The sequence below is a fragment of the Protopterus annectens genome, chromosome 15.part0 (genome assembly GCF_019279795.1).
Source record: "Protopterus annectens isolate FY-2018-M chromosome 15.part0, PAN1.0, whole genome shotgun sequence".
Taxonomy (NCBI): Eukaryota; Metazoa; Chordata; order Ceratodontiformes; family Protopteridae; genus Protopterus; species Protopterus annectens.
In genome coordinates this window covers 377,381,355-377,407,844 of record NC_056749.1, presented here as the reverse complement: position 1 = coordinate 377,407,844, position 26,490 = coordinate 377,381,355, and the positions used below count along the sequence as shown (strand labels likewise).

The following is a 26,490-nucleotide window of genomic DNA, read 5'->3' as shown; positions in this document are numbered from 1 at the left end:
TACTTATACGTAGATTCTTACCTTTTTACTTCTATTATTCCTATTTAGAACATAACTGCCTCCAAAAAGGAAGCCAACAAGAAAAAGCACTTATCTAATCGCTATGAAAATCAGAACCATTGAAAACACAACAATCTTGATCAAGTGGCAAATGAGGTCTGGTATGTGGAGGAAGAGAGGCAGTATGGGTAGGGGAGGGGTCAGAGCCCTGGATCCACAGCTTCTAAAGGTGCTGAGGTTCGATCCACTTGGATCAGATAACCCAAAGGTTGAACTGGATGAAAAAAGACAACATCAGATCTAAAGCTATAGCTGTTGGATCAGGTTTGGGAAGAGTATATAAAAAACTTAAAAAGATTGAGGCAAGTATTGTTGTGCAAGAACTTACCATAACTTTAGATGTCCTTCTCTTCTATATGCTGCTGTATTCATGACATCAGGGAGTTTGCCTCTGGTGAACTCTCGTATGTCCGGCCGTTATGCAAAAATTAAATGCTACCGCTAGGGTGCGCATGACGTCCCGCACCTCTCTCGGACAGTGGTCATAAACGGATGTTGGGTATAAAGCAGACGTCAGCACGCACCTCTTCAGAACTGAATGCCACCAGATACAGTGACAACTGAGTGGTTACTCCAGGAATCAGGCAAGTGTGAGGGGGAAGGCTGGGTGGGAAACTATACAGCAGTATATAAAAGAGAAGGGCATCAAAGGTTATGGTAAGTTCTTACGTGACAATACTATGTCCTTCTATTCATATGCTGCTGTATTAATGACATCAGGAAGACTGCAAGAGCAACTGTCCTAATGAAGGGGAAGCGGACCAGAAGCACCTTCCACAAACCCATGGAGGATGGCTCTGGTAAATCCTGCCCTGGCTCTAGAGACCATATCCAGTTTGTAGTATCTGGTGAATGTGTGAACTGAGGACCACGTAGCTGCCTCTAGGATAGCAGCTGTGTCCAATCTTTTAAGGAAAGCCCTTGATGAGGACACTGCCCTGGTAGAGTGTGCCCCAACTGGGGCTGGGAGTGACTTACCAAGTGGCAGAACGGTTGGGAGAGACAGCATCTTGAAGGAGGGGACTCGGGAGGAAGGTGTTTAGGTGGGATAGGTCCAGAATAAGCCTCCAGGGACCTTCCTTCTTGGGAACCAGGAAAATTCTTGAATAACAACCTTCTCCTCTTGCAGGCAACGGGACCTCCTGGATGGTTCCTTGAGCAAGAATTTCCTACAGGATGGGAGGAAAAAGTGGGATTTGGTCTTTGGGTGGGGGAGGGGATGCCTTTAGCAGTGGGTCTGGTCTCCCAGGTCATAAAGTATCCCTGCTTTATGAAAGATAGGACCCAGGAGTCCTGAGTAACCTGCTTCGAGTGGGAAGGGCGAGGGAGAGGCGCATGGATAGAGGGGTGTCTGGGTGTAGGGCCTGGTAGTCAGAGATTACCAGACTCTCCCTGAAAGGACTGTTTAGAGGGTGGAGTGGAGGAGACAAACCTAGAAGGGTGCCGTTTCCTGTGGTCTTTTGTAGGCTTAGCTTGTATTCTCTTAGCTGAGGACCTGACAAAGGAAGTTTTAGCTAGGTAATTTCTTTGAAAGCGTGGACTGGGAAGACAAAGATACATCTCAATTCCTGCAGTTCCTTACCTTTTGTCTGGAGGGTCTTAAAGAGTTTAGCAGCTGCTGACCCAAACAGGTTTTTGTTGTCCAGGGGCGCATCTAGGAGCTTGGCTTTGTTGTCATCAGGGAGGGGTTGCAGCCTTAACCAGGAGTACCTTCTGATGAAAGATCCAGAAGCAGCAGCCCTTGCAGATGCTTTTACAGCATCATAGCTGCACTTGATGGAGTGTTTGGTCACTTGTGTGCAGGAGATCAGGAGAGAGGAAATCTTAGCTTTAGCAGGGGTGTCAAGGAGCTCTCCCAGTTGCTTAACAACATCTTCCAAAAAGGCCAAGGAATACTTGGCCACGTGCATCTGGTAATTGAATGCTCTTACTGCTAGGGTGGCAGAGGTATAAGCTTTCTTTCCCAGACTTTCCATCATTCTGCTCTCTTTGTCAGAGGGCAGTAGAGAGGTGGAGGGAAGTAACTTTGGAGGTTGTGTCCTTTGTCACAGAAATAACTACAGGGTCTGCAGAAGGGGCTTTGTAGAGGAAAGAAGCTTCCACGGGCACCCTGTAGAATCTATTTGGGTACTGGGGGCTGTGAATTAGGGCTTTTGAAGCAGCCAGGAAGGCATCCAGAAAAGCAGGGTGTATTGGGGCACAGCAGAAGGGCTGGGAGACTCTAGTTGAAGGAGTTCATAGTATCTCTTTTGGGTCTCTGTCACTTGACTGCTGTCCCATTTGAAAAAGTTTTGCATTTTGGTGATGGTCTCACTAAAGGTGAGGTCCTCACCAGGGAAGACAGTGCTGTTGGATTCCTCTTCTGGTGAAGCATATCCCACAGGAGAAGCGATCTGAGAAGAGTAGGTGAGGGACTCATCATCAGATGAATCCTCTTCTCCTGAAGAGATGTCTGAGCCAGGCCCCTTAGGGGTAGAGGGCATAGGGGCCTGTGCAGGCGTCAGGCCCTGAAGCAAGGCAAGAAAGCCACTGAGCAGGCCTTGAGTGAAGGCCTGCCAATCTGGAGGCTGTTCAACAAGTGAAGCAGGCACAGGCTGAGAAATATGTTTTCGTTTTCTCTTTCCTCTTCTTATGGGTCTCAGGGGAGAGGATTCAGAAATGCGGTGGAGGGTAGGAGGGCCGGGCACCGGCAATCCACTAAATCAGAGACTATGTCCTCATGTACCACGATTTGGGAGACACCGTGTGGGTCCTCGAATATAACATGCCTTGGTTCCCCCTCAGCGACCGAGTCAGACACCTGAGATTCCCTCCAAGATGTGACCTTGGGCAAAGGACAGATTTCCTCTGGGCCTTCTGCCGAAGGAAGCTCCGAGGACTTTGGTTCGGACGCCGGGCCTACACTAGCCTCAAAAGCGATGGCTGGAGTTGAAGGCACAGCAGTCTGTTTGGACCTACTCTTTTTGGCCTTCTTGACTGGGGGCTCGTCTGAGTGCTCTGACATCGGGTCCATCCTAGACGCTAGACGCTTGAGTCTCTGATTTTCAAGGTATAGTTTTAAGGCTGCAAGATGGCTTCTAAGGGTCTTGGGGACAAATGCCTGACAAATACTACAGGTGGTATGGTCGTGTTCATGGCCTACGCAAAACAGGCAGAGCTCGTGTGAATTCTTATGTGGAATTTGCCTTCTACACCTACACTTACCCTTTCTACCTGACATGTAACCCAAAACAGTGTCAAGTAACAAAACAGAAACCCCTAAGGAGTACTTATATGAAGTCAGATGAATAAAACCCTTCTACTGGCAACGTGATGACTGGAGATGGCAGTCACACAGGTGGCAGAAAAGTTCTGAAGAGGTGCATGATGACATCTGCTTTATACCAGATGTCAGTTTACAACCGCCATCCAAGATTGGAGCGGGACGTCACGCACACCCTAGCAGTAGCATTTAACTTTTGTATAACGGCTGGATGTACGAGTTCATCAGAGGCAAATTCCCTGATGTCACGAATACAGCAGCATACAGAATAGAAGAACATATTTATAAAACCTATCTGCACTTTTAGGGGCAGCTGACTGACTCTCAGGAAAAAGTACAGTTTTGTACCTACCATAAATGTAGATGTCCGATAGGAATGCATCTGCAGTCTTTACAAATGGGTTGTCCTGTCGTCAGGCAGCCCTTCGGTCGGCCGGATTCCAAAATCTGGGTCTGGCCTCGGCTGGTGTCGCACTTCATCCGACGTCATAGCTGCAGTTCTTCGGGTATAAAGGCATCAGCCGACGCCATTTTCCTCAGTGTTTCTTGCCCCAGATGCCAGGTGCCCTCTTGGAAGGCTAAATTTGGATAAATGCCAATGATTCCAAATAGTAGAGAGCAAACACAAAAAATAAGCATGTATGTACATATATACAAACAAATACACCATAATAGATTCCCCCAGCTAGCTATAAGATGGGCAAATACCCTAGGAGCACCACAGAGCGGAAGGCGGGTGGGTAATCCTGACTGCAGATGCATTCCTATCGGACAGCTACATTTATGGTAGGTACAAAACTGTACTATGTCCTTCAAGGATACATCTGCAGTCCTTACAAATGGGTAGAATACCATAGCCAAACTGGGGGAGGTGGAAAAATAAAGTTATGGTGTAGTTAGGATCCCTTGCAAAACAGCAGTGGCAAAACCTGCTCGGGATCTAGAGTATAAAGGTAAATTATAATGCTTGGCAAATGTATGCACGGAGCTCCAAGTAGCAGCCTCTAAAATGTCCTTGGTAGCCACTCCTCGTAAGAAGGCTGTGGTAGTGGCTGTAGCCCTTGTAGAGTGAGGCCTGATGTTCTCTGGAGTTTTCTTTCCATGGTAGGAGTAACAAAATCTAATGCAATTTCCTATCCACTTGGAGATTGTCTGCTTTGAAATTGCTTTTCCTTCCCTTCCTATTGCATATGCTACCAGTAGCTGGTCAGTTTTTCTATTGCCCTTGGTCCTGTCCATGTAGTAGCGTAATTGTCTATGTACATCCAAGGTATGCAGCAGTCTTTCTCCCCAGCATCAGAGTCTTCAAAAGGGGAGTACGAAGCCTCTGGAGGGTCTGTATCATTTGAATCATCAGAGGAATCATCTGTAGACACTGGCTCAGGGGGCTCTGCTCTAGGCCTCTTCTCTGGAGGCGGGTGAGAGGCCCTGTCTGGTTGAGGTTAGGATCCTCGTATTAAAGAAATGAGATCCTCTGCTAAACTAAGCATTTGTGAACTAGAGCTAGGCCTGTGAGAGGGGGGCTTAGCAGGCACAGATTTAGCAGCTTTAGCTGCTTTAGCCCTGGCAAAGGCCTTAATGGACATGGCTGCAGGTGGCCTAGCAGCTCCATGTGCAGGGGTTGAAATATCCAAGGGAATAGTGTCTGATAATTCCTGAGAAACTGCAACAGCAGGTGGGATTTCAGATGCCGATTCCACGAGGTTGGAAGAGGCCTCGGTAGAAGGAAAGTTTTCGGCTGAAGGAAGAACCGCTTGCTCGGTTTCAGCCGAAACCGAGACACTCGCAGTTGGCTTAACCGCGGTTTCGACAAAACCGCGGACCGAGTGTCGGTCCTTTTCCTTGCGTTTTAGATATTTGTGAAGTCGGAGGATCCGACGGCATAATATAAGCAAAATCGGCGCCGAAAAACTCCTCAGCAAATTCCGACCGCCGTCTAAGCGTCCGCCCGGTTAAAAGAAGCACAGGCTAGACAAGCTGAGACGTCGTGGTCTGGGCCTAGACAAGGTAAGCAGTAAGAGTGGAAATCTTTATGAGGTATTTGTTTCCCACAAGTTAAACAGTTATTCACTTTTTCTGACATCGGCTGAGGCAAGAAAGAGTCCCCAACGGGGTACTTAGCTTTTTAGAAGTCTTCGAAGTAGTATTCGGTAGTAGTAATCTCTGGTTCTGACCGACCGGCACTTGCGAACAGCTTCTGCTTGAGCCACGGCAAGAAAGACTGAGGAAAATGGCGTCGGCTGATGCCTTTATACCCGAAGAACTGCAGCTATGACGTCGGGTGAAGTGCGACACCAGCCGAGGCCAGACCCAGACTTTGGAATCCGGCCGACCGAAGGGCTGCCTGACAACAGGACAACCCATTTGTAAGGACTGCAGATGCATCCTTGAAGAACATCTGCAGGCAGTAACACACACACACATCTTCCAAAGCTAACAGAACTGGTAGAACGGGTGAATGTTCTGGAAATTGATTCTGTAACAGCTCATAGTATTTTCTAACAGACTGAGAAACCTCAGTGTTCTCCCACTGTAAACATTAGTGCAGGCTGGAAATAGTGTCAGAGAAAGAGGAACCCCCCCACAGGGAGATACAGAAAACTGAGATTTCCTCAGAGTCTGAATCAGAAATTTGAGGAGAAAAACTCTGTATCTGACCCTTTACCATCCTGTCCACATTCAGAATCTCTTCAGGAAAAGAAATACCCCTTTCTTTTACCAGAAACTACTTCATAAGAAGGATCAATATCTTGTATTAAACGCAGAGCCGGATCCAGTAAACTGCTCCTATCCAAGGAAACTTGAGGAGGAGGGAATACATGTTTAGTTTTTTTTTTTTTTTTTGACAGGAAAAATGGGGCCAATAGTGTAACTGATGGCAGCAGCAGCTTCCCTGTGGATGGGCACAACATTCTGACAAAACAGGGAAGCTATCCCTTTTCCCTCTCCCAAGGCTGACAAAAGTGGTTCTCCCTTACCCACTGAGGGGGGACCCCAAACAGCTACAGAGGACATGGATAATCCTCAGTCATTAGTGGCTGAAGGTGCTACAACAGTGAAATCCAAGGTAAACGGTGTGTGGTCCGATGTACAACTAATGGCCACAGCAGATTCACCCAACTTGTGGCTTAGGCAAACTGATAGCCTGTTGTGGTGGCAAAGGCTGTTTGCTTAACCTTTTTCTTTTTCGTAACTGAAAGAAGGACCAAGGGTGGAACTAACAGTTTGCTCCATGGTCAAGACAAAAATAGTGCCTCTTTCCCAAGGAAAATGAGTAGAAAAGCTGGTAAAACTTAAGTCACTTTTTTCACACAAAACATATAAAAAAGGCACTTTAAAACACTGCCTGCCCAGAAAAGTAAAATAATTCAATTACTTTAAACAACTTTTAACCTGAAAGCAAAAAAATGGAGCCCTCATTTAAAAGTAAATTACAGTCCTGAGACAGTCCATTAAAACAGAAACACCTAGCTTTAAAATAACTTTCCTGAACAGGAAAGTGTTATTTAATAAATATACATATTTTTAATGGAGGATTTTCCCTAAAGGGGACATGCCTGCCCAACAAAGGAACGATCTTCAAAAGTCTCAGAAGATCATACTTTTTGATGTTAGGAAATTCTGAAGGGCTTGGTGCCCAAACCTGTCTTTCTAGTCAGCTCAGCTTGAGTTGTCTGACAGTTTGGATATGTAGAAAGTGCCCTGTAGCTTTGGAAGCTGGCCAGTTATTATACCATATGCAGGACATAACCCCATATAGCTAAGGCTACTGCAGCAGTAATCAATATAATGACCAACTGTATGTACATTTACAGGTATGCCTATTTAATAACTCACATGAATCTGGGGATGCTTGCTGGCATTCAGACTTGGATGGTTGGAACTATGTAACTGCCATTAAGCCCCAAATATTGTACTATAAATCTGCAAACTACTGACATCTACTAAGTGGCAAGTACCTGTCCCACAGTTCTAATACAATACTTTCAGGTAGTATCTGAGATCTCTGATGTGTTCTTGAATCATTAACATGTACACATCAATGCAGTAGCAATACTTTGTGTGAATGGGAAAAAAATCAGGCTGATATCTTGAAAAGTGTTAAGAGATACAGCATGAAAACATGAAAAGACCAATCATCTCCCTTAGCATATATTTTTGCTTTTCAACATTATGTAGGCTTCAAATCTTTACTACATAGTTAATGCTTTTTGATAATTTGTGAAATCTGCTGGAAAATTCTGCTCAGTTACTGAGACTTAAGACATTTCATTTCAAAGATCAGGATTGATTTTCCAAGAAAAAGCATTCATTTCTGTGAACTTTTCTGTCATATACCTTGAACCATTAAACAAGCTAAACATTTTTTGTAACTCCAGACTCAGAGCAAACATGGTATTTATTATTTTGATATTCCCAATGGTTACATATTTAATCCCTCTGACATGATGCTTGGCACTAACTCAGACACGCAGCACACAATCCTTATTGGTTTGGGCTTTAGAGTTATGGTGCCCTTTGGTACATTACATTATAGTGTAGAATTTTTTATTCTTTATGCCTGAGAAAACAGACACTTAATGACTGACGGCATTGTTTCTCACACTAGAGAGCAAGTAAGTGAGGTTAAGGGCATATGACACTTGTAAATCCTTGTGCCATATATATATTTTTTTTGTAAGATCACATTTTGGACTTTAAAATAATTCTGACCTGAATCTAAAAAATGTCAGATACCATATTCATAACACAGAGAGAACATGTGACTGTGATGTAACTATTCAAAATACTGAAAATTAAAATGTAACTGTTGTTGTTGTTTGTCTTTCAGCTTTTTCCCAGTAAGGGGTCACCACAGCGGAACTCTGGTCCTCTAATGATTGGCAGTAGATTTTTTTACGAAACGCCGAGGTGCCATCTCGACGCCCAACCTTCAACGAAGGCACACCCATTTACGCACGCATGTCTTTCGAATTCTACCTAACCGCGGGCAGGACATGCAGACTCCACACAGAAGACACTCCCAAGCCAAGCCGAGAATCGAACGGGAGAACCTCTTCCTGTAAGGTAACAACGCTACCGCTGTACCACCGCGGCAAGACTTAAAATGTAACTGTATATTGCCAAAATAATTACAGACTTCAATCTCTGATGGTTTTCAACATTTCTCCGGATTTCCTACTTTCTTAGAACCCTTCATCCTGAACTACAGCTCTGGCAATTATGTGGCCCAGGTCTGAGGGGTGATTTTACACACAATGTGCAAAATTACCTTTATGGCCACTACCCGGTGAAGATGCCAAAGCTGGAGCACCACAGACTGCAAAGTGAAATTTTGTGCTAAAATATTAAAAGCTGGCAGTTATGAACAAATGTTCACAAAGTTAAATGCAACAAGAGAGCTTTTCCAATTATGAATAACTCCAGACCAAATTATCAGAACAGAATGTAGTTTCACACTTCAAGTTCAACATCACCTTTTGGAAATGAATGCGACTGTCATAGTTTATAAAAAGAGGTTGAAAGATAGTGTGTTGCAAAAACAGTCCCAAAGTGATAAGGAATCATCTACTCAGAGGTGATCTCTGCTTAACATACAAGGCCATGTCAAACCCATGCTCCACTTAAAGAAATCCCAATCCCTCAGAGCCACACACTCCAGGGATCTAAACCTTGTCATCACAATGAACAAAACATGCTGGAGGGATCAGTTCCTGACCCAGAGACTCCCCATACTCTGGAATAGATTGCCCATACATGTCAAGCAGAGCGCCTCCTTGGTCCTCTTCAAAAAGAACCTTGATGATTGGATGGGAGAAATTCACCCCCGGGATCACGTCAGTCACCCTGCTAGACAGGGGTCCAGGAAAGTAAATATTGTGTAAAGAAATATCCAGGGAATTGTTATGGCTAGGCTTGTATAGGTCCTAGGGCCAACAGCCTAGTACCAACCTATGAACCTATGAATACCTAACTTTTTACCATTCATCAAACACACGGCTAAACATGAACACAACAATGAAATTAGAAAACCACATAATAGCAGAGGAACTCTTAACTTACTGGGGTTATTTCCTAAGGACTAAATACATGTCTTCAGACTGGGGAAGACATCAAAGATTGTCTCACATTTTAAGTACAGGCAAAAATAATAGGGGTTAAGGTACAGGTTGGAAGGTAACTCAGGGCTGTAAAAAATGGAAAATGAAAATCTCAACTTCAGATAAAGAAAGTAAACAAAGGTTTTCACCAAGATGGTTTTCTTTATATCAGAGACAGTCACTGGCAAACAAGGCATTCACATTTATAAGTGATAGGACAGCAGGCAGAAAGAAAGTAGACACCAAGTGTCACTACATGTAGGTTTGTGATAAGACAGGAATGGGAAAAGGTACAGGGGAACTGCAACTGCAGTTTCAAGAATACAGTCTTCTTTATTTGAGGGCTAATACTGTATAACCTGATAGTACAGCTGACTAGGGAATGGGAAATGCTCCCCCAAGTCTTTACTCTGTTTTTTGGATTTGTAGGGTCAGGAGAACTGCAGAAATAGCAATATGAACATTCACATGCTGCACTGGTACATTAATATCAAAGCAACGATCACACAAATAAGAAGCAATGGCTTCAACATACTAACTTCCTCTGAGTTATTTAAAATTCACAGGTTTTACTTGTATGCTACTGTGTGGATGATGCAACATAGATGTTGGAGTTGTTCTGCTAGAACTGCTAACACTTTTATGTAAACCTTGCCAGAGCAAAAAAAAAAAAAAAACTCATTAGACTCTGGTCCATAAAAGAAAAAGACAATTAATAATTAGCTAGTGGAGGCAAGAAGGCAAAAGAAACAACACAGCAAGAAACTTTCAAGTTCCTTGCAAAAAATAAAACAGTAGGTTTGGCAGCGTATCCTGAATATCAACAAATATTAAAAGATCATAAGTGAAATTAACAAGAGATGGTTATGGGAGGAGTTTTTCAGGAACATGAAACAATCAGCTTTGGAACTATGCTATCACAGGTGGTGGGTGCAAAGTGTCAGGGTGATTCAAAGAAGTATAACTTCATAGAAAGAAAGGCTCAGAGGAATACTAGAAGAGAACAGGTTGAGACAGTACCAAGGAAGACTGCATTCCAAAGAATGAAGCTCAATCCTTTTACTCAGTGTCTTACGGACCTTTCTGGTGAAATCTCTGTCTCACTTACCATACCATTAGAGACCTGACTGTCCTGGATCTCCTGTTTCTCCACAAGTCCACAAATGTAATCCTGGACTGAAAGGTATGGCCCTTCTCAAGAAGCTTCTCTGAGGGAAGCTTTTGGCAAGGTGAGACTGGTCAGGTGACTTGGAATACCTATGAATCAATAAGATTCCAGGGAATATAAAAGCTATAATGCTAGATAGAAGAACTGTTGCTGAACAGCCTATACTACTCATGTCTGTCATACTGCACTACATGCTCTACAATTACAGTGACTGATCAAATGATAGATGGCACTTACTTGACAAAAGCCCTGCCCACCACAGCCATTCCTTAAGGTATGCATGGCCTCCTTGTCCTATAAAAGGAAAGACAAAAGAGTAAGTTAATTAACCAGTCATGGTGTTTCATCTAATACAGTCAGCATCAGCCACTGCTAACTTTAACCTTTTAATTTAGGAGGAAGCAGTCTGACCAGTGCAAAATAAGAACTCTATTCAGCCAACAACAAAGTATATCTGACTGAAAGAATTGCATTATGTTACATCTCCATTATGGCAAAAAGGAGCAAAAGGCTTATCCAGTTAGTCCATTTACACTTTCTCCATCTGTCCTGTGCCCAGATAAATCTTGCAGTAGACTCCCTCTCCAGCACCTATTCTGGCAGTCCATTCCATGGGCCTACAACCCTCTCTGTGAAGAAGAATTTTTGGAGACCCAGGAAATAGTAAGTCCCTATAATCTGGTAGCTATGCCTGTCCTCTCCTCTGTCTTCCTGTTCAGAATAATACCTTTCCATTTCCTGGATATGAACTTGTGCACTACTGTCTCAAGTGCTCTCTGTCTCTTAGTCTCAAGTGACAAAAGCCCCAACTCATCCAGTCTCTGGTCATACCACCACCCCTCCATCCCATGGATCTTTCTAGTGCCTTTCCTCTGGGTATCATCTAGAAGCTTGCTGTTCCTTCCCTTGTATTGCCTGCAAAACTATATACAGTACTCATACTATGGCCTGACAGCCCCTGAAGAGTGGAAGCATTACCTCTGTAGGCTACCCCCCCCCCCCCGTTTGCTGTTGCCACAGCCCTCTCATTCTCCTCTTGGTAGTTCTGTCCCATTCAGGTATGACTGACACCCATACTTCCCTTCTTTGTTAATTTCCATCAGTTCTACTCCCTATAACTGATAACTCATTCTAGGATAGTTATGGCCTAAACACAGTACTTTTGTATTTGTTTGCAATGAACCTAATCAGATGCCTTTCTACCCACCAGGTTAGTTTTGCCAAATCCATCTCTAGACTCCTTCCTACATCCTCCACTGCTGCTGCATCTATTGTTGTGTCATCAGCAAAGAGCAGATAGTACAGTTTTGTACCTACCATAAATGTAGATGTTCGAGTGTTCACACTGCTGCAGTCATTACATTTGGGTTATCCTGCCATCAGGCGGTCCTGTGGTCGGCCAGAGTTCCAAAGTCTTGGTCCGGCGTCGGTTGCTGCACTTCTTCCCTGACGTCAGTGCGGCAGGGGTATACAAGATGCATCCAACGCCATTTTCTTCAGTTTTTCTTGCCCCAGATGTCAGGTGCCCCCAAGTAGGTAGGCAATACATATTGCTAATAAAAGATATACATATAAAAATAAAAACAATACCTTCAGTTACAAGCAAATACACCACAAAGTTTGTATAGGATAGAAAGGTATAGATAAGTCCAGCTAGTTCAGAGGGGATGGAGGGAGGGTAACCTGGACTGCAGCAGTGTGAACACTCGAACATCTACATTTATGGTAGGTACAAAACTGTACTATGTTCATCGTGTTACACTGCTGCAGTCATTACACTTGGGTAGAATCCCAAAGCTAAGGTTGGGTGGCTGGTCTATAATGAGTTAGGATTGGCTATGAGGCCCTGCAGAACTGCAGTGGCAAATCCTGCTCTGGATTTAGAGTAAAGAGGCAGGTGGTAATGCTTGGTAAAGGTGTACAATGAACTCCAAGTTGCAGCCTCCAAAATTTCCTTGGTAGGTACTCCTCTGAGAAAGGCTGTTGAAGTGGCTGTTGCCCTGGTGGAATGTGGCCTAATGTTATTTGGGACTGATTTTCCATGCTGTGTGTAGCAGTAATGTATACAGTGTCCTATCCATTTGGATATAGTCTGCTTTGAGATAGCCTTGCCCTGTGATCCTGCAGCATATGCTACAAACAGTTGCTCAGTTTTCCTGAAAGCTTTTGTTTTGTCCAAGTAGAAGCGTAGCTGCCTGTGTATGTCCAAAGAATGCAGAAGTTTCTCCCCTTTATTTTGGGGGTTTGGATAAAAAGTTGGCAAATGGATGGTTTGGTTAAGAGCCATACTAGATACCACCTTTGGCATAAAGGTAGGGTTTGTCCTTAAAGAAACCCTGTCCTGATGAAAAATTATAAAAGGTTCTACTGCCATTAATGCCTGTAGCTCTGAGACTCTACATGCTGAAGTTACTGCCAGGAGCAGAGCTGTTTTCCATGATAAAAATTTTAGATCTGCTGTATTGGCTGGCTCAAAAAGTGGCAGGGTTAGTTTTTCCAAAACGAAATTGAGGTCCCAAGTTGGTGTTGGTGCTCTCCTGGGTGGTCTTATGTTTTAGCCCCTCTGAGGTACTGTTTTAGCAAGGGATGAGAGAATAAAGGAGGATCCGTGTTGTAATGTGCTGAAATGGCAGAGGCGTGGATATTAATTGATGAGAAGGATAGGCCTCTGTCCAGCATCTCAGTTAAGTATTGTAAAATCTGAGGAATGTTTGGAACTAGAGGGTCAAGGTTTTGAGCCTGGTTCCAGGTGCAGAATCTCTTCCATTTTTCTGAGTAAGCTTTCCTGGTGCTAGGCCTCCTGGCCTCCAAAATGACATCCATAACACCTTAGAGAGAGGTGTTGCCTGTTTGACTAATGAATCTGACATGCAGCCAGGTTTAGGGCTTTGAGCTGACCGTGCAGGATCTGATTGTTTTGTTGAGTCAGAAGGTGTGGAATTTGAGGCAAAATCCATGGTGGGCCTTGAGCTAAGTTCCTTAAGGTAGGGTACCAGTGCTGGCATGGCCAGTTTGGAGCAATCAGGATCATCTGTGGTTTTTCCTGTCTGGCTTTTAGGAGTACCTTTGAAAGGAGAGGCAGTGGCGGGAAGGCATAAACTTTTAGGTTTTTCCAGCTGAATAAAAGAGCATCCACTTTCCATGCTTGTTTGTGATAAGTCCTTGTGCAGAATTTTTGTAGTTGGCAATTCAGTGGGGAGGCAAAAAGATCTATGTCTGGGCATCCCCATTTTTTTGTTACCATACTGAAGATTTGTGGATTCAATTTCCATTCGTGAGGGTCCATGATATTTCTGCTTAGATCATCTGCCAGAGTATTTTTCTTTCCTGGCAGGAATTGTGCTTGCAGGTGAACTTGATACGTTATAGCTGTGTTCCACAAAGTCATGGCTTGCCTGCATAGGGGATAAGAATGAGTGCCCCCTTGCTTATGTACCACATTACTGTGGTGTTGTCTGTCTTTAATAATAATTGTCCTGGATGCAGAAGGTCCTTGAAAGCTGTTAGGGCATTTTGAACAGCCAACATCTCTTTTTGATTGATGTGAAGATGCATCTGGTCTGTGGTCTACTTTCCCTGAATGCATTTTCCTGCCATGTGTGCTCCCCAGGCATAATCCGAAGCATCTGTTGTTAGAGTCTGCCTGGCTGTGGGTAGGGTAAAAGGCTGACCCTTGTTTAGGTGACATGCCTGTGCCCACCATTGAAACTCTGTTGTAGGCAGGGAATCATTGGTATTACTGCTTCTAAACTGTGAGAGTGTTGAGTCCAAACACTTTTTAGGTACCAGTGTAATTTCCTCCTATGCAGTCTAGCATATGGTATTAGTAGTATGCAGGATGCCATGAATCCCAGGGCCTGCAGAATTTTTCTTGTCGGGACATGGGACTTTTTTGCCGGTAGTTGAAAATATTGAGTTAGTTGAACTTGTTTGTCTGGTGTGAGGTAAGCCATCTGGGCTATTGTATTTAAGCTGGCACCCAGGAATATAATCTGGTGTGAGGGCACTAGTTTTGACTTATTTTCGTTTACTGAGTATCCTAGAGAAATTAGCAACCTTTTTACAAACTCCAGATGCTGTAGAAGAATGTCCTTTGTCTCTGCTTGAATGAGGCAGTCATCCAGGTATGGATATATTTGAATTCCTTTTTGTCTGCAAAATGCAATTACTGGTGCCAGGCACTTTGTGAAGACCCTGGGCGCAGTAGATAAGCCAAAGGGCAGTGCAGAGAATTGGTAGTGCATTGTACCAGCTTTGAATCTGAGGTATCTTCTGCAATTCTGTCTGATAGGGACATGCAGGTATGCCTCTTTGAGGTCCAGAGTAACAAGCCAAGCCTTCTTGCCCAGCTTGGGTAGAAGCTGCTGTAATGTCAACATTTTGAATTTCGGAATATCCAGGTAAGTATTTAGAATTGAAAGGTCTAGTATGGGCCTCCAGGCCTTGTCCTTTCTGGGGACTCGGAAGAGTCTTGAGTAAAATCCTTGTCCTTGTTTTTTTTGGTACTTTTTGAATAGCTCTCATGTCCATGAGGGCTGAAATTTGTTTCTGTGCCTCTGCCCATTGATTATGTGGCAGGTCTGGCATTCCTTTTAGCCTTGGTAAAGTATGAAAGTGGAACCTGTAACCTTGAGACACAATATTCAGAACCCATTTGTCTTGGGTGATTGTTTGCCAGTTTTAAGAAAAAAGTGCTAGTTTTCCCCCTAAGGGGGCTTCCAAAAGGGAAGTGCTTGGCGTACGAAGGGGAAAGTCATTGTGACTGTTTCCTGTAAGGTTGAGACTTGTCCTCACCTCCTTTTGGGGTTGAGGTGCCCCACGGTCGTCTGTTTGAGCCTTGGGGTTGAGATCTGCCTCTTGGGCGTCTGTGTCTTCCTCTCTGTTGCCTGTCTGACACTGGAAAGGACCAATTCTTTGTTGGCCAATTTCTGCTAAATCGAGGTGGCTGTACCTGTAAGAAATCCTTGACTGTTTGCATAGATTTAGCTTTAGACTCCATTTTCTTTAACACCTCTTCTGCCTTAACATCAAACAAGTATCATGCTGTAAAGGAACATCCAATAATTTTGCCTTAATATGATCAGGTAAACTCTGTTCTTTTAACCAAGCATGTCTTCGAATCACAAGAACCTGTAACTGCGGCTCTACAAGAGGCCTCTAAAGAATCAAAACCACATTGTAGAGTATGTTTTCCCACCTGTTCAACTGCATGCAATAAATCCTGCATTTCTTTACAATCAGGAGCTTCTGAGCTTGCAAGCATTTTCTGTTTTAACTGAGCCATTAAATATTGTTGGTACTTAAGCATGTGAAACTGGCAATTTAAAGGTCTTACTGCTAAAGTTGCAGAAGTGTATACTTTCTTCCCCCATCTATCCAAAGCTCTGGAATCTCTGTCAGAGGGCACTGGATTTTTTGCAATGGAAGCCTTAACCCCTTTTGGACTCTGGGAAATAGTTTCTGGATCAGCTGAAGGGTTTTTATAAAGAAACTTGTGAGAGTCTGGGACTCTATAATATCTATTTGGCTTGGCTGGTGCAGGGGGCAAAGAATCAGGGGATAAGCTGGATTCAGAGAACACATCATTCACAATATGTAGCACAGGCGGAATAGCCAAAGGCCTGTGCTGAGGCAATAAAAGGAAATCCCTGAGCCTTTTCTTGGATTCTGAGTAATCCTGACTTTCCCAATGGAAATGTTCCCTCATGGTATGTAAAGTTTCCCCAAAAGAATAATCCTCAGGAGGTGAGGCTGAAGAGATAGATTCTACAGCATCAGAATCCTTGTAGGGGGGTAGAGAGTATCCCTGGTCTGAGGAGGAATCAGAGGAAATGGAAACCTGATCAGAGGAATCATAGTCTGTATCCTGCCTAGGCCTTTTCTCAGGAGGGGGATGGGAACAACTTCCTTCTGCTAGGGGATCACTACTACAGGCAGAGGAAGGGAGTTGCTATGGGTTCACCAGCTGCGCCAGCCTTTGCCAACTTGGTAATGGCCGGCTGGGAGACTGACACCATGCCCCGTGTTCAACAAAAGTTTGACATTAAACTTTATTGTCGTTACATTGATGATTTATTTTTCATCATTGAGGGCGATGTTAACACCATTGATTATTTCATTGCAGAAGTGAACTCATCTTCTGATTATTTGAAGTTCACCAAAGGTAGCTTTGGAACATCTGTTAATTTTTTAGATATTTGTTTATACTGGGATGAGGTTGAATTAAGGCTGCATAGCAAGATTTTTCGTAAAGAGACTTTTACCAACGGTTATCTGCACGTTCTTAGTAACCATCCAGAATATATTGTTGAGAATATTCCTAGAGGGCAGCTCATTAGGGCTTGTCGAATGACTAGCAAATATAGTGATCTGATTAATGAGTTTGGTATTATAGTCTCTTTATTCACCAAAAGGGGTTACCATGAGCATGACTTGAGCATTACTAAAGATGAGATTCTGAAGAAACGTCTTGAGTCCTTCAAACCTTTATTAGATTACCCATCATCTTTTGTTTCAAAAAAAGATGTAGGATTATCCAGAGGTGAAGGAGGGACAGGAGTTTTATGTTCACTAGATATGAGTACAGACGGAGGGCAGATTAAAAATGTTATTGCTAATAATTGGAAGATTATTAGTGGTAATAGGGACATCCAACAGGTTTTAGGTGATTGTCCAGCTTTTGTGTTTAAGAAACACAACAATCTGAAAAAATTATTAGAGTTTGATAATAGAACCTGTAGTCGTCCCCCCATTTGCAAATCAGGTATGCATAGATGTTATTCATGCAATATGTGCAGATACATTTCAGAGGGTCCCTATATTATGGTTGAATCCATAAAAAGAACATTGAAGGTTGAAGGCTACGTTGATTGTAATTCAACTGGAGTGGTTTACATTGCTTTATGTTCGACATGTCCGGCTTTTTATGTCGGCATGACGACTCGTAGCCTAAAAACCAGGATTAGGGAACACCTCTACAGTATTAAAACTAGAGATGGCAACAATGCCCTTTTTAAGCATTCTGTAGTTTGTCCTTTTTTTAAAAAATTTTTATTTTCTGTATTAGAAACTGTGTTTCCTGATTTGAGAATGGGTGATTTTAAAAACTATCTTGAGCAACGTGAAACTGTATGGCAGGTGAGGTTAAATTCTGATAAATCTCCTGGCATCAATGATGCCATTAACATTAAGTGTTTTTTAAAACACCAGAAATTGCATATTAACAAAGACTACGACATTAAGTTATTATTAAAGTAAATGTATTATTTGTTTTTAATTACTTAAATGTTTTTATTATTAATTAACCTTTTGGTATTTAAGTGTTGAATTTGATGTGTTCTGATGCATTCTGAGGAAGTCAAGTGACGAAAGCGGAAATTAAATTATTTTTACGCTATTGCTGTTTGGTTCTCTCTTTGCTTTCCGTTCGTGGTTTTTTTATTTGTGGTTTTTGTGCTATTTGGTTAATATGTTTTCCCACCTGTTCAACTGCATGCAATAAATCCTGCATTTCTTTACAATCAGGAGCTTCTGAGCTTGCAAGCATTTTCTGTTTTAACTGAGCCATTAAATATTGTTGGTACTTAAGCATGTGAAACTGGCAATTTAAAGGTCTTACTGCTAAAGTTGCAGAAGTGTATACTTTCTTCCCCCATCTATCCAAAGCTCTGGAATCTCTGTCAGAGGGCACTGGATTTTTTGCAATGGAAGCCTTAACCCCTTTTGGACTCTGGGAAATAGTTTCTGGATCAGCTGAAGGGTTTTTATAAAGAAACTTGTGAGAGTCTGGGACTCTATAATATCTATTTGGCTTGGCTGGTGCAGGGGGCAAAGAATCAGGGGATAAGCTGGATTCAGAGAACACATCATTCACAATATGTAGCACAGGCGGAATAGCCAAAGGCCTGTGCTGAGGCAATAAAAGGAAATCCCTGAGCCTTTTCTTGGATTCTGAGTAATCCTGACTTTCCCAATGGAAATGTTCCCTCATGGTATGTAAAGTTTCCCCAAAAGAATAATCCTCAGGAGGTGAGGCTGAAGAGATAGATTCTACAGCATCAGAATCCTTGTAGGGGGGTAGAGAGTATCCCTGGTCTGAGGAGGAATCAGAGGAAATGGAAACCTGATCAGAGGAATCATAGTCTGTATCCTGCCTAGGCCTTTTCTCAGGAGGGGGATGGGAACCCCTGATTAGAGTAATGTGGTCTTTGGCCATTTTAAGCATCTGTTTCTTAGGCATGGAGGTCTGTCCAGGAGAACGCTGTACTTGTTTCTTTGTCTTTAATGGTACTTTTGTCTTGGCTGCTGTTTTAATAGTAAGTTGTGAAGATCTGAAAACACCCTCAGAAGCCGATGCCTGCTCAGCGGCTCCGGACTCATCTGAGGGATTAGTTTCCATAGGCCCAATACCTTGAGTTTCCAGAGGCCTAGTTGTCTCCACGTGGGAGTCGGAGGCGGCCTGTGGCTCTGAGGTAGCGGGTGTCAGGGGTTGCGAAAGTGCCTCACTGAGAACCGGCGACTGGCCTAGAAGAGGTTTCATCGTTGGTTTTGGACGTCGGATGCCTGTCTTTATCCTTGTGTTTTTTTGGTATTGCGGTCGTCAGTTGATCCGATGGCATAGTATAATTGAACCTTCGGCCAAAGTAGTGCAAAGCAAAATCAAAACGTCTTTTTATAGTGCATTTGTTAAATCTAGCACAAAACCGACAACTAGTGACGTCGTGATCAGGGCCTAGGCATGGGATACAGTAAGACTGGAAGTCCTTATGAGGTATTTGCTTCCCACAAGAAATACAATTATTAACTTTTTCTGACATCAGTCTGAGGCAAGAAAAAAGTTTCCCCAACAGGGTACTTAGCTTTATTGAAGACTTCGGATCTGAAATTCGACTTCGAAAATCTCAGGAGTCGGCCGACCGGCACTTGCAAACTGCTTCTGCTTCGGGCACCGTGCAGCAAGAAAGACTGAAGAAAATGGTGTCTGATGCATCTTATATACCCCTGCCGCACTGACGTCAGGGAAGAAGCGACAGCAGCCAACACCAGATCAAGACTTTGGAACTCTGGCCGACCACGGGACTGCCTGACAGCAGGATAACACAAGTGTAATGACTGCAGCAGTGTAACACGATGAACATCCTGTTTTCTATTTCTTTAGACACATGTGAGATAAACATGCACAGAAGATTACTGGATCCAGGACAGAACCCAGCAATATTCCAGTAGTCACTTTCCCATTTCTTGACATTGTTCCTCTCACCACAATCTTGAATGTCATCAATCTAGTTCCTCAGTCTTGATCCTACCCACAATCACTCCAAGCACCAAGTCAAAGACCTCGATGAGGTCCAGGTACCATATATACTGGTACTCCTCTATAACTCAATTCAGGTACAATTGGTAGCTCCTTCTGGCCAGGAAACCAAGATGGTTGCTATCTTGGACACTGTTCTCATCCAGAAACATTAACATACTTCTCTGGATTCTCTTAATGGCTTTCAGATGCTGCTGTTAAGCTAAAAGGCCTGTAGTTCCCTGCTGCCCCCATTTTACAAAGGTACTGCACTTACTGACTTCCAGACCTTGGGTACTTCTGCAGTAGCTAATGATATCCATTAAGGGGTTTGCCAGCACAATGGGCAGATTTCTGAGGACTCTGTGAAGCAGCCCATCTGGCCCTTGTGTTTTATTTTCCCTAAACATAGATACAGATAGCTCCACTGTCACCTTAGCTCTCTCATATTATGCTGTCTGTTCACTTTTCTCCTAATTCTGTCAAGCCTCTTTCCCAGCACAACACCTTCCCCTTGCCATCAACTGTGACAAATGAAGCAAAATAGCTATTCACTACCTTTGCTTTTTTTCCTAGTCTACTCTGATCTCCCTCTTGTCTTTGCTTAGGCCTGTATCTCCTCTTTTCCTATTTGCTATGCACCTTAAAAGCCCCCGTTTCTCTTCCTAATTCATCATCCAACCCCTTTCTATTTCTGCCGCTGCCTATGTTGTCCTTCTGTTTGCTTCCTTATACTGTGTCAAGCCCATCTCTTGCAGGCCCATCTTTTTTTCCTATGTATCATTTTGCCTCTTCTATGCCCGTATCCTAAATCATGAGTACTCCATCCTTGACTCATTTCCATAATTTATTTACTTCCTCTGTATGCCAATTGTTGGTCAATCAGGCCTTAATCTGGACATCTATATCTTCCTTTCCACTGGCTGAGACCACATCCAGAATTCTGTCTTCTACAGTCCTGCACTAGTTAACTGAACTCATCTTGGTCCAACTTTCCCTCTTTACTCTGGAGCTCCCAGTTTGTATCAGGAGACTTAGATCCCTCATTAGCTTCTTCCTCCTACTCCATTGCGTTATTCTCTCAAGTAGTTGCTCATTGTCCTGCCTTGACATATTTACAGAATGGTACACTTATCAATCCATCACTTCCCTCCCTTCCTCCTGCCAGGGCACTTGACCTAGGTTATAAGCCTCTGTGTTATTTTGCCCCATTTGTGGTTTGGGGCTCTTCCATGATGTGTAAATCTGTAAAACCTGCATAAAAAACATGACAGTTTGCTTTATATTAAGGAACAATTAAATATGTGCATATCCACTTACTCTTCCAATAAGAGACACAATGCAGTGAAAAATAGCCACAGTGACCAGCAGGACAGAACTGCTGACACTTACAGGGAATAATTGGTGCAAAACTCCAGTGGCAAACTATGGACTTACAAAACTCCAGAACTAAATGTGAATCTTAATGGCATTATAGATCCAGACTTAAATGCATGGTGAAGTTTTTACTTTACAGATCTCTACAGATGGACTCAAAGCCTAGGCTTAGGCTACCAAAAGAAAATGACACACCTAGGATATAGTGGGTATGCTGTTCATGGAGTTCAGGGTGCAAAGCAATAATATAATGCGTTAACTACAGAGATAAGTCAAGAAGAATATGTCTCCAGAGCAGAAAAAGGCCAAAAGGAGCAAAACTACATTCACCGAAAACTGTTTAGTACAGATTGTTACGTTCATAACATGGCTATATTACAAGAATGGTACCAAAGTCTTGCCTGTGGTTAAAATTAGTGACAAAAGGAAACATGTAGCAGTGCAAAAAGTAATGCTAAATAAAAATGAAGCTACAAAGAAGAGCTGGAAACATTATGTGTCCATGGTGCATGACGGTAAGGTATGTAGCATATCTGCAGCACACCAGATTTGAGTTCAACCATTTCTACCTCTTGGAAAGGCCTCTTCTGGTGTTAAGATACAAGAAAGTAAGTTAAAAAAGACAATTGTAAACATGTTTATCTTTAACATATATTTAGGTAAGAAATTAACATAATTCTGAGGATGAATTTTCTATGTCAGAAGGCTTCCAGTTCTGCTAAAAACCACCATAGCAACTTCTGAACAGCAGGGTGACTAAGCCTAAAAAGCTATATGTGTTAAGCCTGGAAAGTATTATTTTTCATATTTTCAAAGTGATATGAAAGCATATAACATGGCTGTAGCAGGTTGTAACATTGTGCAATTAATGCAACAGCATTATCTACAAATAACTTGTAAACTTAAGGAAATTACAGTTGTGTACACTTACCATAAATGCAGATGTTCAAGTGTATTCGCTGTTGCAGTTGTCACTTGTGGAGCTATCCCTGCTGTGGTAGCCCTTGGCCGGTCCAAATACCAGAGTCAACGTTTTTCGGTGTCGGCTGCTGTCACTTGCTGCTTGATGTCAGGTCGTCAGTGTTATAAAGGAAGGCAGCCGATGCCATTACATCAGTTTTTCTTGCCCTAACCAGTCAGAGGCCCAAGTAAATATGGTAAAGTGGTCCTGGTGGCTAAAATCCACTGCTAGAAATTTATGTCTCTCTAAAGAAATAAGATATAAGGGGGAAGGAGGGTGGGAAACCAGGACTGCAATAGTGAATACACTCGAACATCTACATTTATGGTAAGTGTACATAACTGTATTACATTTTTCATGTTTCCCTATTGCAGTCATCACCTGAAGGGGGATTCCCAAAGCTAAGGAGAGGGGTGGTAGGATTAGTAAGAGACCTAGGAATGGGCCAACATGCCCTGCAGAACTGCAGAGGCAAACCCTGCCCTAGCCTTAGAAAATAGAAGTAAGTGGTAATGCTTGGTAAAGCTATGGACAGAAGTCCAGGTGGCAGCTTCCAGGATGTCCCTGGTGGGAACTCTTCTGAGGAACACTGTGGAAGTGGAGGCTGCCCTAGTGGAATGGGTTCGAACAGACTTGGGGGGGGGGGTTCCCATGCAATCTGTAGCAGAAATGGATATAGTGTGATTGATATCCATTTGGAAATGGTTTGTTTGGAAATGGGCTTCCCCTCTACCCCTGGGGCACAGCTGACAAGTAGTTGGTCTGCTGACAAGTAGTTGGTCTGTTTTCCTGATGGGTTTAGTACGGTCCAGATAGTATGTGAACTGTCTGTGCATGTCTAGTGAGTGAGAATTTTTTCCCCCTTGTTTTGAGGGTTATGAAAGAAGGTGGGTAGATGTATGGCCTGGTTGAGGGTTACATTAGATACCACCTTGTCCATAAAGGAGGGATTAGTCCTCAGGGAGACTCTGTCTGCATGGAAGATGATGAAGGGCTCAATGACCATCAGTGCCTGAAGTTCTGAAACCCTTCTGGCTGAGGTGATAGCTAGGAGAAAAACAGTCTTCCAGGAGAGGTATCAGTTCTGCTGAAGCAGCAGGTTCAAGGGGTGGTAAGTTTGTTTTTCCAAAACATAATTCAGGTCCCAGGCTGGAGTAGGTGGCCTTTTGGGAGGTCTGATATTAGAAGCCCCTCTGAGGAATTATTTAATCAAAGGATAGGAGAACAGGAGCTGTTCTGTATCCAAATGAGCTGAAATGGCTGAGGCGTGGATTTTAATAGCGGAGAAGGAGAGGCCACTATTAAGTAGCTCCACTACGTAGTCCAGGATAAGAGGGATGGAAGGTTGTGAATTATTGCCCCCTCTGGACTGGCTCCAGGAGCAGAATCTTTTCCATTTTCCTGCGTAGGATTTTCTGGTGCTGGGCCTTCTGGCCTCTGTGATAATGTCTAGGACCTGTTTGCTTAACATGGGCCCCTTGATTGCCTTTAGAGTATTAGCCATGCTGATAGTTTGAGAGTCTGCAAGTCTGGGTGCAGCATCCCTCCCCCCCCCCACACCTGAGTTAAGAGGTCTGAGATCAGGGCAAGCTGGGAAGCTGTAAGGTCAGGCTGCGCAGTAAGGGATACCAATGTTGTCTGGGCCAATCTGGAGAAATAAGGATAGCCTTTGGTCTCTCCTCCCTTATTTTGATCAGTACCTTTGGAATAACGGAGAGGAGGGAATGTGTACACAAAGAGGGTGTTCCCGGGGAAGGTCAAGGCATCCACCTTCCATGCTAGGTGGTGATACTCCCTGGTACAGAATTTTTTCAGCTGATGGTTGAGATGCGAACCAAAGAGATCCACCTCCAGAGTCCCCCACGCCTGAGTGATTTGTAAAAAGATTTTTCTGTGGAGCTGCCATTCGTGGGGGTCCAGTAAGTTTCTGCTTAAATGGTCTGCCAGGGTGTTATTGATCCCTGGTAGGTATTGGGCTTGGGCTATCAGGTGTAGTCTCATGGAAGCGGCTGTCAGCCAGAGGTTCATGGCTATCCTGCATGGAGGGTAAGACTGGGTCCCTCCCTGTTTGTTGATGTACCACATTACTGTGGTGTTGTCTGTTTTCATAAGGAGAACCCCCGGCTTGAAATGGGGTTTGAAGGATGTCAGAGCCTTTTGTACTGCCATCATTTCCTTCTGGTTGATGTGTAAGGGAAGGTGCTGGGCATCCCAAAGACCTTGGGTGCACCTGCTTTCTAGGTGAGGGCCCCAAGCTATGTCTGAGGCATCGGTGGTAATGGTCTGCCCGGTTGGGCGGAGGGTGAAGGAAAGACCCTGGTTCTGGGCACAGGCCCCTGCCCACCAGAGAAACTCACCCCTTACACAGGGGATTAGAGGGAGAGAGGTCTCTAGAGGTTGAGTGTGCTGACACCAAAGGTTCTTTAGGTACTACTGAAGTTGTCTCATGTGAAGCCTGCCCAGAGGAATTAGAAGGATGCAAGATGCCATGTACCCCAAGGCTTGCAGGAACTTCCTTGCAGTGAGGTGACTTCTGGAAGCCAACTGGGTAAAACAGACAGGCAGGAAGCTCTGCTTTTCTGGGGATAGGAAGGCCAATTATGATGCTGTGTCCAGCAGTGCTACCAAGAAAATTATATTCCTGGAGTGGGTTTGCTTTGATTTCTTCTCATTGATGGTGTACCCTACGGAGGTTAGGAGGGTTTTGACAAAGAGGAGGTCCTTGAGGAGCTTTTCTTTGCAATCTGCCTGAATGAGGCAGTCGTCCAGATAAAGGTAAATTTGTATATTTTTCTATTTGCAAAAGGCTATGGCCGGGGCTAAGCTTTTGGTTAATACCCTGGGAAGAATAGATAAGCCAAAGGGTAGCGCAGAGAACTGAAAGTGTTGTGAGTCTGCTCTGAAGGAAAGGAACTTCCTACAAGATTTCTTTATGAGGATGTGGAGGTAGGCATCTTTTAGATCTATGGTAACTAAAGTACAGTTTTGTACCTACCATAAATGTAGATGTCCGATAGGTATGCATCTGCAGTCCTTACATATGGGTTGTCCTGCCTCAGGCAGCCCTTCGGTCGGCCGGATTCCAAAGTCTGGGTCCGGCGTCGGCTGATGTCGCCCTTTTTCCCGACGTCAGAGCGGCTGGGGTATAAAAGCGTCAGCCGACGCCATCTTCCTTAGTTTTTCTTGCCCCAGATGCCAGGTGCCCTCTAAAGAAGGCTAAATTTTGGAGAAATGAACAAATTCAAAACATGCACAGCAATAAAAAACAAATACACCATAAAAGATAACCCCAGCTAGCTAAAAAGAGGGATAGGAACCCAAAGAATACCACCGAGGGGTAGGAGGGAGGGAAAACCTGACTGCAGATGCATACCTATTGGACATCTACATTTATGGTAGGTACAAAACTGTACTATGTCCTTCAAGGATGCATCTGCAGTCCTTGCATATGGGTAGAGTACCATAGCCTAGCTGGGGGTGGTAGGACCTAAGAAAAGGATGGTGTAGCTAACATGCCCTGCAGGACTGCAGTAGCAAAGCCTGCTCTGGATCTGGAATATAAAGGCAAGTTGTAATGCTTGGAAAATGTATGCACAGAGCTCCATGTAGCAGCTTCTAGAATGTCCTTTGTAGCCACTCCTCTTAAGAAGGCTGTGGAGGTGGCTGTTGCTCTGGTGGAATGAGGTCTGATGTTAGCTGGCACAGCTTTTCCATGATAAGAGTAACAGAATTGAATGCACTTTCCTATCCATTTTGAAACTGTTTGTTTGGAAATTGCTTTTCCTTGTACACCGGGCAGCATATGCTACAAACAGTTGGTCAGTTTTTCTGTAAGTCTTAGTTCTGTCCAAGTAGTAGCGTAACTGTCTGTGAATGTCCAGGGTATGCAGAAGTTTCTCTCCTTTATTTTGTGGATTTGGAAAGAAAGTAGGCAGGTGGATAGCTTGGTTCAGTGAGACCCTGGATACCACCTTTGGCATGAATGAAGGATTGGTTCTCAAAGAGACTCTGTCCTGATGGAAAATGAGAAATGGTTGTACTGCCATGAGGGCCTGTAACTCAGATACTCTTCTTGCTGAGGTTATGGCCAGAAGGAAGGCAGTCTTCCAAGACAAGATTTGTAGTTCCAAAGATGCTGCTGGTTCAAAGGGAGGTGGAGTTAATTTTTCCAACATGAAGTTAAGGTCCCATGTAGGCACTGGTGGTTTCCTTGGAGGGTTGACGTTTTTTATCCCTCTTAGAAACTGCCTTAGCAGAGGATGAGAAAAT

The 26,490-nt window shown here is 43.7% G+C and overlaps 1 protein-coding gene across 2 annotated transcripts in view; it reads right to left on the bottom strand.

Annotated features, from left to right (window-relative positions):
• The window catches only part of LOC122789692 (magnesium transporter NIPA2-like), a 403,659-nt gene that overhangs the window by 232,702 nt on the left and 144,467 nt on the right, over positions 1-26,490 (bottom strand). For both annotated transcript variants that reach the window (XM_044057121.1, XM_044057119.1), the window contains one exon: positions 10,829-10,885. In XM_044057121.1, coding sequence (XP_043913056.1) covers positions 10,829-10,885 — 57 coding nt within the window. The remainder of the gene's footprint in view (positions 1-10,828; positions 10,886-26,490) is intronic.